This window comes from Fusarium oxysporum, chromosome 6 (genome assembly GCF_000149955.1).
Source record: "Fusarium oxysporum f. sp. lycopersici 4287 chromosome 6, whole genome shotgun sequence".
NCBI lineage: Eukaryota > Fungi > Ascomycota > Sordariomycetes > Hypocreales > Nectriaceae > Fusarium > Fusarium oxysporum.
The window spans coordinates 3,226,421-3,240,451 of NC_030991.1; the positions used below are offsets into that span (position 1 = coordinate 3,226,421).

The window sequence follows — 14,031 nt, forward strand, 5'->3', positions numbered from 1 at the left end:
CCGGCTATACCCGAACCTAAGCGTGAGTGGAGTGATCAGTTTATCGATAAGATAGTACGTGTCTTCTTTGAATTGGAGTGATGATAGGGAGGTGTCTCTGACCATATCATGGTTAGCGGCAAGGCTGCCATCTATGTATCAGTAAGCAGTACTGTCGAGGATCCTCTCTCCCAAACTCTGCAATATGATGCCTCGTCTCTTAGCAGTCGCTTTCCCGTTTGACAGTTAGTTCCGCGATCCGTGTGAGGTAAGTATTACATCGATAAGCTGATAAGATAATCACCAAGTCTCTTCCCCTATCACGTGGTTGTTAGGCTGTTTGCCTTTCAAAATACAAGCAAGAGGGCAGAGCACCTACTCACCTCTCACACCTATTCTCACAACTTTGGGAAATGTTTAAATTGCGAAGCTATATCGCAATGTCCTTTCCTCTGGTGTACCAGGTATGGCAAGCCTCCCATTTCTTAGTCATCGATGTGGGGAAAAAAGAGGGGGTTACTGAGTCGACCCGTCGGCAGCAGGGCCTATATCGTTTCAATGTTTTCTTTCTCCAGACATTTTATGAAGAATTGTTCTGAAGGCTTATCGCTACCCTCTTCCCGCACATTTGAATCAATCAATCAGACTCTATGGAAGAAATCGAAAGGCTGCGGAAGCAGTCGAAGGAAGAACAGTGCCTACGCGAAGCCGCCGAAAAACGCGCAAGCGCATCACAACCGCTATCACTCAATTCGTACCTCGAGACTTGCCATACACTCCGCCTCTCTATCGACGTTATCACCGATCGGTCCCTCACGACCCAAGGCGATACGACTAACCCGACCGGCCGCTTCTACCCTCGTCGAATCGTCCCTTGGGATGCATTCCCAACAAAGCAAGAAAAAGATTGGGCCGACTTGGCCTTTAGTCCCTCGTTCGCCGCCTAGTCTTGTTTTCCATCTCGACACCAGCTAGAATACATGGAGTCGTTACTTCATCCGATTAGTAGCGAGATTGACCTTCGAAACAGTGAGCGGGACGTGGTAGAGAACGCAGTTCAGAAGCTTGTGGATGCTACATACGCCGATTTAACCCTGAGAAACCACCTTGATCTCAACGGAACATTGACGTTTGAGAGTTATACCAATCTCGGAATTGACTTGATGCTGGCGGAGATTCGTGATCGACAACCTCTTGGATCCATTAATTGTAACAGACAAAGCCGGAAGAGGAAGTGGGTGACGGGCAAGCATGTACCAGATGCCTTTTCCGTCGAGGTGCAGTCTCTACGGGCGAATTTGACTTGAAGATGCGCAACTGTTCGCTGTTCTACAATTTGCCACTCAGCGAGCCTGAAGGAGCGCGCCAGCCTGATGATGCTCCTGATAGACAGGGCGGCGAGGAGTGGCTCTCCTGCGCCATAACGAAACTTCGCTATGTATTGGTAAAAAGCCTTAAACGTGGTAGCGGGAATCATTCAGTAAATCGCCTTCCTCAACACGCTGCAAGGCTTTCAACGCCGCTTGCTCTCATGTTGCTTCCGCCTGTGCTTTAATTCTCTCGCGCTTTTCGCGGCGCGATTTTGCTTGTTCTTCCTTCGCTTGGCGCTCATGTTGTCGGACAACGTCGTCTTGACTGGTGGTCTTTGATTAGGGTCGCTGTCTGGCCATAGTAGTTGGGCGGAAATAATGGAGTGAAGTTTTTAGCACGGAGGTACTGATGTACTGATAAGGCGATGGGAGCGGGCGAGGCGGCTTGTATTTCCAGTCGGGTCTCATAACACATAAGCACCAAAGGAGTGGACGTACGTACTTATGCTTATGCGTCCCAACCTTCCCTAGGTATCTTATAGATGTGGCTTAGAGTTATGACCGCAATCGACTACTACGTCCTCCACCCCTATCATCTATGTCATCCCGCCCCTACACACCTATGTACGTTTGACAATAGCATCAAACCGGTCGAGAGTGTCCAATATCTGTTTGCGTGGCTCGTGTTCCATGAAAAGCCTGGTGATGCAAAACAAGGTCATTGCATCGAGGACTATCTGTGTTCGGGATTCTGAATCCGCGAGGTGACGTGCTGCGACTTTGAAGAGTTGTCTCGACTGTGGTTTGATCTCTTTCTGACAGCTTCTGGCACTTGAGCCCTGTATGTAGGTCCAACAAGCGCTTCGAAGCTCTTTTTCTGCTGAAGCGGCAAGCGAGATACCCATGGATCAGGGAGATACTGGCCAATGTTAGGTAGAACCAGGATGCAAGGTGTTTGGACTTACTCTTGTAGTCAACGACATCTCCAAGCTCAATTTTGTAAAAAGGTCTTGGATGAAATTCTAGTCCACCATAGACCCACAGAACAATTAAGCAGATGATACTTGCTGGACCAATTCATCAATGTGACAATGCTCGCGCACAGTCTTACACCCACCAATGAGATATCGAAACATCAATGAGAGATCGATGATCTCCACGTGCGTTCCCAATAGCTCCAATTGAGCCCGATTGCTACGCCCGCTAATGCGTACAAGGACGTGCCTAACGTGGGAGACGATTGCATGATCCTGCGGGGGGGCATCCATGAACGCTGTTAAACTTGAGTTCAAGTGATTTGCGTATTCTTGAAACAATCTGACTTGAATCCATTTGCTGTAGTTCTTCAGAGATTGTCTCATGAGGTTTCATTGCATCAAATGCTAGAAACGAGGCTGCCTGTGCAAAAGCGTCGCGAAATTGAACTTCTCTCTCCGAGCTGTGTGGGGAAAGACTTGCCGACTTCTCTATGTCAGAACCATAAACTTAGAGGAATAGATTGACTTACCGGAAGGTCCTGCAACAGAACAGTATACTCTACCCAAGATCGGAAGTTTGGGTAGCGATGCCGATAGTAACCACCTAGACTGGCTCCATGGCGGCGAATCCCCTCCCTTGCGGTTCTCATAAACCACAGTAGCATCTCCTGGTAGGCAACGATGTAGCCAAGCTTATCTTTGTTCTCTTGGGTCACCATGTGGTCAATAGACACCGTGATATCTTGTGATACAACTACATAAGGCCTCGTTACCACCGTATGAAGCGGCACAGCCACCTCGAGCAGAAGGGGGTGGGGGGTGGGTCCGACGATACGAGCATAGGTAGGACAAAGCGCCTCGTCGCTTTTATAGGTAAACAAGCACTTCCAAGCCGTAACTGGCAGAGTCATATTGGAGATTGCGGTCGCGTATGAAGATGTAGAAGAATGTTGGGTTGAGAAAGAGCGTGGGAGAAAGGGTGATATTTATAGATGATGGAGTGGGGGTTTCGGACCCCAGCGCCGTTCCGCGACAGGTGTGATATCGGAGCGGCTGGCTCCACACCACCCCAGTCTACGGCGTAAGCGCCGTAGATGGACATATATATTCCGTGCGGAACCAACGTCGCCCGGCCCCGCATTGACGGGTATCTGGCGCTGCCCACATTGACGAAAACCCCTTTTTCTCTGCATTCATTTTGCACCTATACACGCCTGTCATGAAGACCAGTTATAAAGCTCGTTTTCAGCATCCTGTCTCTGAACGCGTACCAAGAACAATTGCTCTTGAGGTAGACTTCTCCTCACTCCTCTGTCGTCTCGCCCAGTCTCGCTCGTTACTATAGTCGGTCGACAGTGCTTGTTTTTCACTGCAATCTAAAGATGCCTCTGCGTTATTTCAATATATAAAGATGCCCAGAATTAGGCAAAATACATATCATTCTCCTCACAAGACAACGAGGCTTGTAACAATGTACGAATCAGGCGTTCGCGTCAACGATATCGCAGACAAAGAGGGGTTAAGTCGTCATGCAATCTACGGAGTCATTCGACGGTATCGACACCAACAGTCTGCAAAAGATCTTCCTCGCTCTGGGAGGCTACCAGCGTTATCGGATAGAGACAAAACGCATATCAAAATACTTATTAAAAACGACGCTTTTATTTCGTATAAAGAAATTAAACAACGGGCGCGATTAAGCTGCTCAAGCCCGACAATTCGTCGGTGGCTTCAGAAGACGGGAATACAACATAATCTCGCACTTCGACGCCCGTTTCTCAGCGAAGAAAGTGCGCAATTGTGAAAATCTTTCTGTGACAAATACTGTCATGAAGACGAGTCATTTTGGTACAGCTGGTGGTTTTCTGACGAGCCTACAATCGACCGTACAGACGGTGACTATACCAAGTGGTCATTTTACGGTTCTGTACGTCCAGACCCTTCATTTATAGAAGCATATTCTGACAACACCGCAGGGCGAGAGACTTCACAGGGATAAGTTACAGCCTCGCAGACGACCTCTGAGATACTCACAGATGTTCTTTGGTGCAATTAACTATGATAAACCGTCCCGGATTGTCCCTCTTGAGAGTGATCCTCCGTCTGGGTGGGGAGGCGTAACAGGCCGACGTATTCTAGCCTGTTTACAGTCCTACCTTCCGGGACTTATCGAGGAAGGAGAGACTTTTCAGCACGATAACGCCCGCACCTTCAAAGCCAAGATAGTTCAGGAATGGCTGCGTCATTGGGCTAGAAGACACGGAGTGTCTCTTACGGACTGGCCTCCATACAGCCTGACCTCAATCCTATTGAGAACCTTTGGAAAGTCCCGAAAAAACGGATATGCGAAACATATCCTGAAATTGCTGCTTATCCAAAGTCGGCTGCAGCTTTGGCCCGGCTTATTGAAGCTGCAGAAGAGTTATGGTCGGAGGTCGAAGATGAAGTAGCTAAAAACGTGATAAAATCGATGCCTGACCGACTCAACGCCCGTTGGAACGCAAATGGCTATTATGCCAAGTATTGAGTTATATCCCTGGAGTCTCCTTTTAATTCCCTATAGGTTAATATACATTTTATCAAAATTGAATAAATATTGCCCGTTCAATTGCACAGTGAAATGGCTGTCTTCAATCGATGTGGTTGGGTGGATCCGAAATGTGTCGGGACTTGTCGCACTGAGCGTGCTTAAAATGGATTGAAGGTCGGGTCATTCATAATGAGCAGCAGTAGTGAGTTGATTGGTTCTATCTTCTGTGTGGGGTATTCCATCCCACAGGTTTTACTTTAAATCACCCAGCTTGATTACTAAGGGCTGTTGTTCCTGAGGATCATTGAGACCAAGCCCGGCCTGCGACAGGACTTTTGTCTGCCCACTGTAGTTGGGCCTTGGCCGAATTGGTGCGCCCGAACGCCTAGGATTGGCTGATTCTTTACTTTTGACTGATACATCTCACACAGGCCTGCAGCCTCGAGATCCTTGAATTTCCGTTTGTCAGGGTTTAGATCAGGGCTTGCGTGCGGCTGATATCCGTCCGCATTCGTGTGGAGATAAAGAATTCGTCCTCCTCTTGATCTTGATCACATCTGCAATCTCGCTCTATTTTATTTCCCTGTTGCCTCCCTCTTTTGACATCCGCTTGCCTGTCAATTCTTTGTCTCTGGTGCATTGCGACACTAACACTGACATCAAGTACCTAAGCGCCCGACTACCGTCCACAAAAACCCCTGATCGTCGGAGTCGACGATAGGCTGGAGTCGCAAATACATTCCTGCAAGCAAACAACGACATTATTAACACTTACAATAGAAGCACGAGCTTCACCGACCCTCGCTACCATCGGCGTCCAACGGCTGGATTGGATACATCCGCCGTTGACACCCTTGGGAATGTCGTCCCCGTCTCATTGCAACGGCGCTCCCCAGCTTGTCCGAGCCAGTACCACCACTGCCAATACTGGAAGCAACACAAGTTATCATCCTATCTCGCTTTATTCTGTCAAGGCAGTTTTGAAGATTGAGGGTAAGCTGGAATCGATGGCCGAGAACTGGACATCAGAGGAATAGGCCAACCGCCGTCGGATTGTCCTCTTCCGTAAGACACAAAAGGGATCGACAGTGAACGCTACCTGCCAGTCGGTAAGCGTCAATGAACGACCAACCAACAGCATCTGCATATCATGCATCTGGTGGGCCGAGAAAGGCGAGTGTTACGTCACTTCGGTCGACACTATCCACCTTCTCGAGCAACTTATCGCAGCGCCGAACCGTTTCAGTGTCAAGGAGAAGAACCGTATTCGCCGTAACTTGGAAGGATTCCATTCGCAGACAGTTTCCAAGGCTAAGCCGGATAGTGAGGGGTTTTTCAAGGTCATCATGGGCTTTCCTAATCCCAAGCCCCGTAATATCGAGAAGGATGTCAAGGTATTCCCATGGAAAATTCTTGAGTCTGCCATCCAGAAGATTATTGGCAAGTACAGCGTTAATCCCAGCACGCTGGCCCCTCCCCCCATGATGAACCAGTCCAACGGAGGGTATGCGCCTTTACTCACGCGTCCAGGACAAAACATGGCCCTAGCTCACCCTGATGCTGATGCTCATACACAATACCCGTTCCCTCAGCATCACAACTCGATACCTTCATGTCGTTTGCAATTAAGTCCCCAGTCTAGCTGAGCCCTTCCACTACAGCACCGTGATACTCGACGGCAGCGTCTCTGACACTCAGATCCGGCCTTCTCCATCGCAATCCACAGCAGCACGAACAGGACGTCACAGACAACTCAGCTGGTGTGCGGTACAGAGGCAGGTGCAGAGAATAACACCGAGATAACAGATGGGCTGTGGGTCATAGTTGAATGGCCAGTGAACGGATCACGGACCTGCTGTCTTGTGGTAACCCCCTAGATGGGTTTGAAGGTTGTGTTGAGTGGCCTCACTAACATTAGAGGAAGGCCATGGAGGATCGATCCTGAACAGTCTTACATTAACTTTCAGGCAACGCCTTGTCACAGTATCGAAAAAAGGGTGTCACGCTTCAGTGACTCGGAATGGATAACGAGGGCAACTGTATGTCGAGGGGGCTAGCCTATGGAAGGATAAAGTTAGGAAAGACCCAAGTGTGTATGTAATTAGGGTTACAGAGGGTGATCAGTGGTGCGGTCAAAACGGCGAGGGGCACTACAGGGTAAGATGATGCACCAGGAGACATGAATAATGTAATACATGAAGAAGACGCGATGGCTGTGTGTATCATGTTCACGACTGAAATCGGCGTCATCACATCCGTAGAGATAAACGGCAACACTATGTCACCGAGGTTGTCGTTGGTTGTCGGTGCCAGTGTCGATTCGCCAACAAAATTGGTCATAGCTCACCTCCAACGTCGCCTAACAATGGATAGTCAGAAAATAAGAACGCGTGATCATGATAGCTTGTTGGAGGCTGGCTCTTTACGTCCCGATGACAGTCGCCACTTTATCGTTTCTTGCTACGTGTTCAACTGATGAACGGACAACCAAAGTGGCTGAGGAATGGCGGTCTAAATTGCCATGCGCCCCGTGCAGGCAGTCAGAAGACGGTATCTTCTTCAGAGGACTCTGATGACAGCGCACTTTTGTGGGGGAATTGCAGATGATTTTTCCAGGTCAAGGTATCATGAGCTCATCGGAACCCTGCCCCTCATTCTGCCTGGACGCTATGGGTAAGGAATGCATGCCAAACGGCTAGCGATTGCACAGGGACGCGGGAGTACGTGCACGTGAATCTAGGGTGCTGCCTTGGACCAAGGCCACTCTGCAAATCGTGGTGAGAGAGCACCGGATGCAAATCATCTTCTCCGAGAAGCGATCGAGATGTCGTCAAAGATTGTTCCCCCAGGTCGTTCGTAGTTGGTTCATACCCGCATCGTGTATCTGGCTTGGAGGCGGCGAAATCTACATCTTGTCGAAAGTCTCCAGGTGGGAGCTCTCTCCAATGGAATCGATCGGGGGTTGGCGAAAATTGAGAGCCGTGCTTCGCCAGGGACACCGCTGTAGACAGGGATCCGTTGCCGCTTTCGTACCGCAGTAGCTGTTAAGCTTATCTCGCTGCCAGGTACTCCAGTACATCCAGGTATCTTCTTTGGGGCGCACACGTTCCACCTGCCCCAGCGATTAACGGCCTGAAATGGACCCGCCCCGGTCACAGTGTTCTTCTTATTGGCCCTCGTGGTTGGTACAGCGTCGATTTCAGCTGTTAAAGAGGACATCCCCATGCAACCAACATGGTAGCAAACAATCAGGTTTATTGGTTCCATTCTTCGTCCAATATTTCCGCCCAACCGCAGCCGTCAATTTCCACATTTCCCTAAGCTCACAATTACGGCATTAGTACGACGAGAGACTTCAGGGCCGATACCTCATAGAGATTCTGATGTTGGTTAATTTAATGGTTTGGTTGAAAGCGTGGGGAAAAGCCCAAGACAAACAGCAAACGGAGGATCCGACGTCGTCGGGGTTTTGTGGTTCAAGAATAATGAATCGAGAAGAGTGATGCCTCACCCACGTCTTTCCACTCCGTACTAGAAGCTGATTAGTATTTGAAGCTTTTATAAGATCCTGGCGAGTAATAGGCCATGTAATGCACGAACTAGAGCTGTTGTCAGTTATTTTTAGCGCACCTGTGTCTTGTTGACTGAAGTATTTGGACTCCGTCCCACTAAACTTGTTCATGTTCATTATCGTTATCGCTTCCTTTAGGGCGCCAATAGGTGCGCACCTGGATGCGCACGTAAGTGTCACGTGTTGCGCACCCGGTGCGTCTGTAAGGGAGTTATGTAAGCCCAACACCCTTGTATGCCAGCCAGCCTATTGTATTTTATTGTATTGCTTCTAATCTCTAGATGACGAACTGCTCTGCTATACAGATTTTTTCTCACGGTGCCATAATTGGGATATAAGTAATGTAGGCGTTAATAATAATCTAAGCAGTAACTATGATACAGTCTTCAGCCAGTTTATCGTTCGAGTACAGAGCTTGTTGGTCGATCATGTCCTGCTCAACCCTCTTCCAAATCTCCTTCATGCCTGTTCGCCTGTTCGCCAGAGGGTTGTCGCCCATCTCCTGGGCGACTTGCCTCTCCACACGTTCATCTTCTACCCTGGTCCAATCCAAGTACGCCATCATCTCCTCCTTAGTCCACTCCCGTCCAGGTATCGTTGATGTGCATCGCTTACCCATCTGCTTATAATCCAAACACCAGCTGTAACTTGTCTTATCGTAGCGTTGAGGGAGGCCCATTGCCTTTCGATATTCCTGGTTAGTCTTTAAGCTACCTCGAGGCAGCTTGTTATACCATGCCATCCGTGCTGCAATATATCGATCATATATAGCACGAGGGTCATCATAGCGTATGTCTGGCCCAGACGCTGGTACCGATGGCGGCATATCTGGTGGTGGAGGTACATCCGCTGATGAGGATGGCAGTGCTATTATATCTGGCGGGGACGGCACCATCTCTTGATCACATAGTGCCGCTGGCGGCGCTACCTGCTGCTGTGGCAAAATTGAGCATAAGGATGGATCGGGAACTGGCTGTTGAGCCGAACTTGGTGTAGTCGATGGCGGCAGCGTATTTGGGGGCGCTGTAGAAGCTGAGGGAGATACAAGATGCGCATATCGCAATGGGCATGCCTTTGAGCTCATCCTGTGGCCCTGTGTATGACATCTTGAACATTTGGGGTTGGCTCTCGTCTGTGATGCTTGTTCGACGATCTCAAATGCACATGGCTCGCGCTGAGTGCTAGTCTTCGGCAATGTTGACGTAGCTGGCACCTGATCGAACTGACGGCGGGGCTCTATGAGCAATTGAGGGTTTCCTTCTCGTTGAAGATGCCAATGCGTATGGAAGTGGTGTAGTTGAAGCGGCTGGGCTTGTTGTAGAAGAGGCTCAATTGTGTGAGCGCAAGGGAGCCCAAGCGTTGCTGAGAAGACTCCTGTGCAGGCAGGGAGTCTGTCCTGTTGGAGCCGCTTTCTCTGCGCCTCAACCTTCCGCAATGCCTCGTGAGATACCCAGCCTCGTATGATGCTGTATAGACTCCCTGAGAGTTCTATGGGTGTTCGGATTTGCTGCTTCGCCTGGTTTGCTCGGAGCTCAGCTACTTGGTTAAGTATCGCCAGCTTGATAGCCCTCCAGGCCTCAAAGAGATCTAGCTGGGAAGTATCAAGGTACACCTTGATGAGCTGATGAATACCCTCGCCTCGAGATGTAACCACATTCTCAAAGTGAAGATACCGATCAACCCAAGCTTTCACGAGCTTTGTTTTGTAGAGGTCAAGCCATGTTTCGATGATGTAGGCGACCTCCCGGGCGTGAGCTGAAGCATAGCGCTCTTTGAGCTGCTGAAGCCTGTCTTCAAATGTCTCCTCATTTGCCGATGCCACGAGCTCATGCCATCTTCCGTAGAAGTCCTTCCACTCTTGGTGGCCTTGAGGCTTTTGAGCCGCATCGTTATGACGCATAAAGCTTGGCTGGCAGTAACGCAGGACTGCCTTGTTGGCATGCCAAAGGCATAGAAGCGATACTGCAGCCGGGAAACAATGAGATACCGCATTCATGCAGGCCAGACAGCGGTCTGTAAGGATCACAGATGGCAGCCTTGCGCTACAGGCTTCGTACATTGAACGTAGCCGATCTAACGCCCAGATGTAGTCCTTCTCCTCCTCGCCGCTGAGGAAGGCGAAGGCGATGCAGAATGATCGTTGACAGGCATCAACACCGACGATATCGAGAAGAGGCATCCTATACTTGTTTGTCTTATATGTGCAGTCCAATATAAGTATATCCGGGTATGACTTAAGGTATGTTAGCGACTCTGGGTGGGCAAACAACACAGCTGTAACCCGACCATCCTCGTCGAAGCGTATTCGACTCCAGAAACCCTCAGCCTCAAGCTCATTAGCAAGAGCTTGGATTGTGCTCTGGCCCTTCTTCTGGTCTCGTTTGCCTTGTGCAATGCAGTTGTAGATGTCTTGCTGGGTGGCATGAGACTCTGTGTTCTGACGTAGGTAGGACCTGATCTCTTTCGGTGCTACACCAGCGTTTGCAAGGTTGTTAATAGTTGACCTATCTGCATTGGATAGTTGACGATGGACTGGATGTGCAGACATGCTTGTGCTTGGCTCGTGGTTGTGATGGGCAAACTCGCTGCCAGGACGGTGTGTAAGGCGCCACGTTGTCTTATCCAAGGCCTCCTTCGCAAGGACTGAGAATTGACACCCTGTACGCCGTGTTGTAGTTGACCGTTGCCGTACGCCCGAGGCCTTTGGAGGTGCTCCTCCACGGTCACAGCTGAAGAAAACAATTCGTCTGCCGCTCTCTGTTTTCTTCGACTTCCCAGTGACAAACGCATAGCCCCTGGGAGCTGCCCATGCATTGATCGCGGCGTGTAGGGCTTCCCGAGAGCCATACTCGCGTTCAGGAGGCAGGCAGTCATCAGAAAATTGACGAGTAGCTGTAACTGGATTCATTCTAGGAGAGATGATTTGAGTAGATCGTTGCGCGGCGAAGTGAGGCTCTTTATCAACGGGAAAGGGGTAGCTACAAGGGTGTTGGGCTTACATAACTCCCTTACAGACGCACCGGGTGCGCAACACGTGACACTTACGTGCGCATCCAGGTGCGCACCTATTGACGCCCCTTCCTTTAGTGGTGATGTGTCAGCAACGCAGACTGCGCTCGTTCAATTTGCTTCTCCAGCACCTCTACGCCTTCATGTTCGACTATTGTTCTCTGGAGCATAGATAAAACTAAATAAGAGCATTCAAACACCATTCCCTTGTGATTCATTTCCTTTCTAGATCAGAAAAGGTTGAATGGTCTCTGCATGTAAAGTTTCGACGGTCTCTTGACGGGTTTCCTTTAGGGTGTTCGAGGTTTTGGCGCGAGAATGCAACAAACACTCATACAGATGTATTCTTGGACCACTGTTGAAATCCATTTGTGCACCCATGACCATGTACGATGTGCCGCGACTACTGGGTTGAATTATAATCAGTTGTGGATATTGTCTTAGCAAACCTAGCGGGTTGAAAGTTATGTTTCTTGGCCATTTTCTCGACCATGACGGCGGAATGTTCCTGTGTAGAAAGACTGATAAGAACTAATAATTTGAGGTATACTGACTTTGCCAGTATTGGCTATTCCGGGATCCTACCTTTCCATGTTATACATCAAGACGTTGACAGTCCCATTCATGATCACATAGACGGCACGCTCTCACCTTCTCACTTCTTTCGACTCTGATAGGTGGGACGGACGGATCAGTTACACGTCAGAGATATATTTAAAACAACATTATACTTGGAGAAGTTCAATCGACATCCAGGTGGTATGCCCAGGAGGAACCCAGCCCGCAACCTAACCTGACACCCCTTCAAGTGCTGCATCCATATCTTCATACTCATCAATATCCTTGACCGGTCTGGCCCCTTAACATCAGTAATTTCCTCGGCCATCGTAAAAGCATCCCCCGGTCAGGGCTCCTCATCGGCTTTCTTCTGAGCCTCTTCCTGTCGCTTATTGACCCCTTCAGCCTATTGAGCGCATTGCAATGCCTGGGGTAGAGATTACAAAGAGTGGCGGTGCTTGTTAGGAAATCGAGTATGGCTACGTAGGGTTCTGCCATGGTAGTCATCTACTGTTCATTCCCAAGAGATATTGCCTGCGCGTAGAAGGGACCGACCTTCTCACCCTCGGCTTCACCTAAGCCGTGACAAAGTACCATAGACCCAATGCTTTAAGTTCGTACGGCAAGCCTTAAGCGGCACATACCAACGCTCAAAGTCGCTTACATGTTTGACAGGTCTGACCCCCGAGCTGACAGTGAGACCAGCTTTCCAAAACCTGACGTTGGTAATTTCTTCGGCCGCCTCAACGGCATCTCCAGCGTGCGGCTCCTCGTCAGCGTTTTTCTGAGCCTCTTCCTGTCGCTTATCGACCCCTTCAGCCTTGCATTGGGCCTTTAGATAAATCGATAAGCGTGCCCTCTGACTGGAAGTAGGGTTGAGATGCTGGTTGAAGAAATCCACAATTTCAGCCTTGGTTAGCTGTCTAATCCGGGCGGCATCGAGTTGACCTACCAGTGATTAGCATGTTCACAATCTTGGACTTTATGTTTCCTTGACTTACGAAACTCAAAATCATATTCTTCGCTTTCGATTTCGTCCCAATGCTGTTTAGATTCTTCTTCCAGTTTTCCAAGCTTCTCTAGACGCCGGACGATCAAACTTCGCTTGTGATCCTCAAGCTCAGTCTCGCTCATCTTCTCCAGAGTGTCCGCATACCTCATGAGGAAAGCCTCGATACGCGAGTCAAGGAACTCTGGTGCCATCTCACTCTGGATGAGGAAGTGGAAACCATATGTCGTCGAGAATGATCGACGTCCGCTCCCGACGATGTAACCGAGTTGCTCCTTAGTCCGGAGCTGATCAAAGGCTGGCTCACGGAGCATCTGTTCCAGAAGTAGAGTCTTGGTTCGAACGTCGCGATCGTCTCTGCTACCAACATAAAACCAAGTCCCGACGCAGTGGTTGACGTTGTCGGGATCCTTGAGGGTCTTTCTGAAGACGTAGTTGGAACCTTTGGTCAGAATGAGTGACCGCAGGATAGGCCACTGGGCCTTGGGCAAAACCCGCGGCTTCAGCATGGACTCGACCAGGCTGGCGAATCTATCTACCGATGTAGATGAAATGTAGATGTAGATAGATGTAGATCTACATCTATCTATCTACCAGAGGACATGTGGGTCTTCTATCTATCTACCTGGAGGTCCGGTAGATAGACGAAATGTAGATAGATGCCAAGACCGCGGTGAAAATTGGGTGAGGTAGTTGTACTTTCTCGGTACTGGTGGCATCCTCCTGCACCGAAGTATCGGTACCTCTGAAAATCCCTTCCCTAACCGTCCCTCATTTCCCGATTTCCCCACGCCATCCCCCTTTTTCGCTTGGGTCTTAGTTTGACATATTCTCATTGCCCTTAATGCCACCCAAAACCATTGCCCAAATGGCACCTCAAAGCGATTTATTCAGTTACGCAACCGATACTACCATATCGGAAATATCCTGTCCCGAAGACCCAACCTTGCCTATGCACAATTCCTCGTCTCGCAGCAGCCATTCAATCATCAAAGACTGGGATGCAGTATCGCAAGCTGTCCGCAGCCATTGGGTCCTCTCAGCTCGAACTGGTCAAGCTACCGGCTGGTTTTGGGCTCACGGCTATG

General features: G+C 49.4%; 3 protein-coding genes across 3 annotated transcripts; 1 reads left to right on the forward strand and 2 right to left on the reverse strand.

The window, feature by feature from the left end:
* Nucleotides 1-1,508: 1,508 nt before the first annotated feature.
* On the reverse strand, nt 1,509-2,985 carry FOXG_13966 (uncharacterized protein; the record flags this gene model as incomplete). The annotated part of the gene is made up of 6 exons (XM_018394037.1): nt 1,509-1,614; nt 1,792-1,816; nt 2,255-2,311; nt 2,407-2,562; nt 2,797-2,805; nt 2,868-2,985. The coding sequence occupies 6 exons, from the start codon at nt 2,983-2,985 to the stop codon at nt 1,509-1,511; spliced, it is 471 nt and encodes a 156-aa protein (XP_018253445.1).
* Nucleotides 2,986-3,795: 810 nt separating this feature from the next.
* Nucleotides 3,796-6,442, forward strand: FOXG_13967 (uncharacterized protein; the record flags this gene model as incomplete). Its single annotated transcript, XM_018394038.1, has 5 exons — nt 3,796-3,874; nt 4,102-4,193; nt 4,243-4,693; nt 5,577-5,789; nt 5,886-6,442. 5 exons carry the CDS (start codon nt 3,796-3,798, stop codon nt 6,440-6,442), a joined length of 1,392 nt encoding a protein of 463 aa, XP_018253446.1.
* Nucleotides 6,443-12,505: 6,063 nt separating this feature from the next.
* On the reverse strand, nt 12,506-13,452 carry FOXG_13968 (insulysin; the record flags this gene model as incomplete). The annotated part of the gene is made up of 2 exons (XM_018394039.1): nt 12,506-12,882; nt 12,936-13,452. 2 exons carry the CDS (start codon nt 13,450-13,452, stop codon nt 12,506-12,508), a joined length of 894 nt encoding a protein of 297 aa, XP_018253447.1.
* Nucleotides 13,453-14,031: the final 579 nt, after the last annotated feature.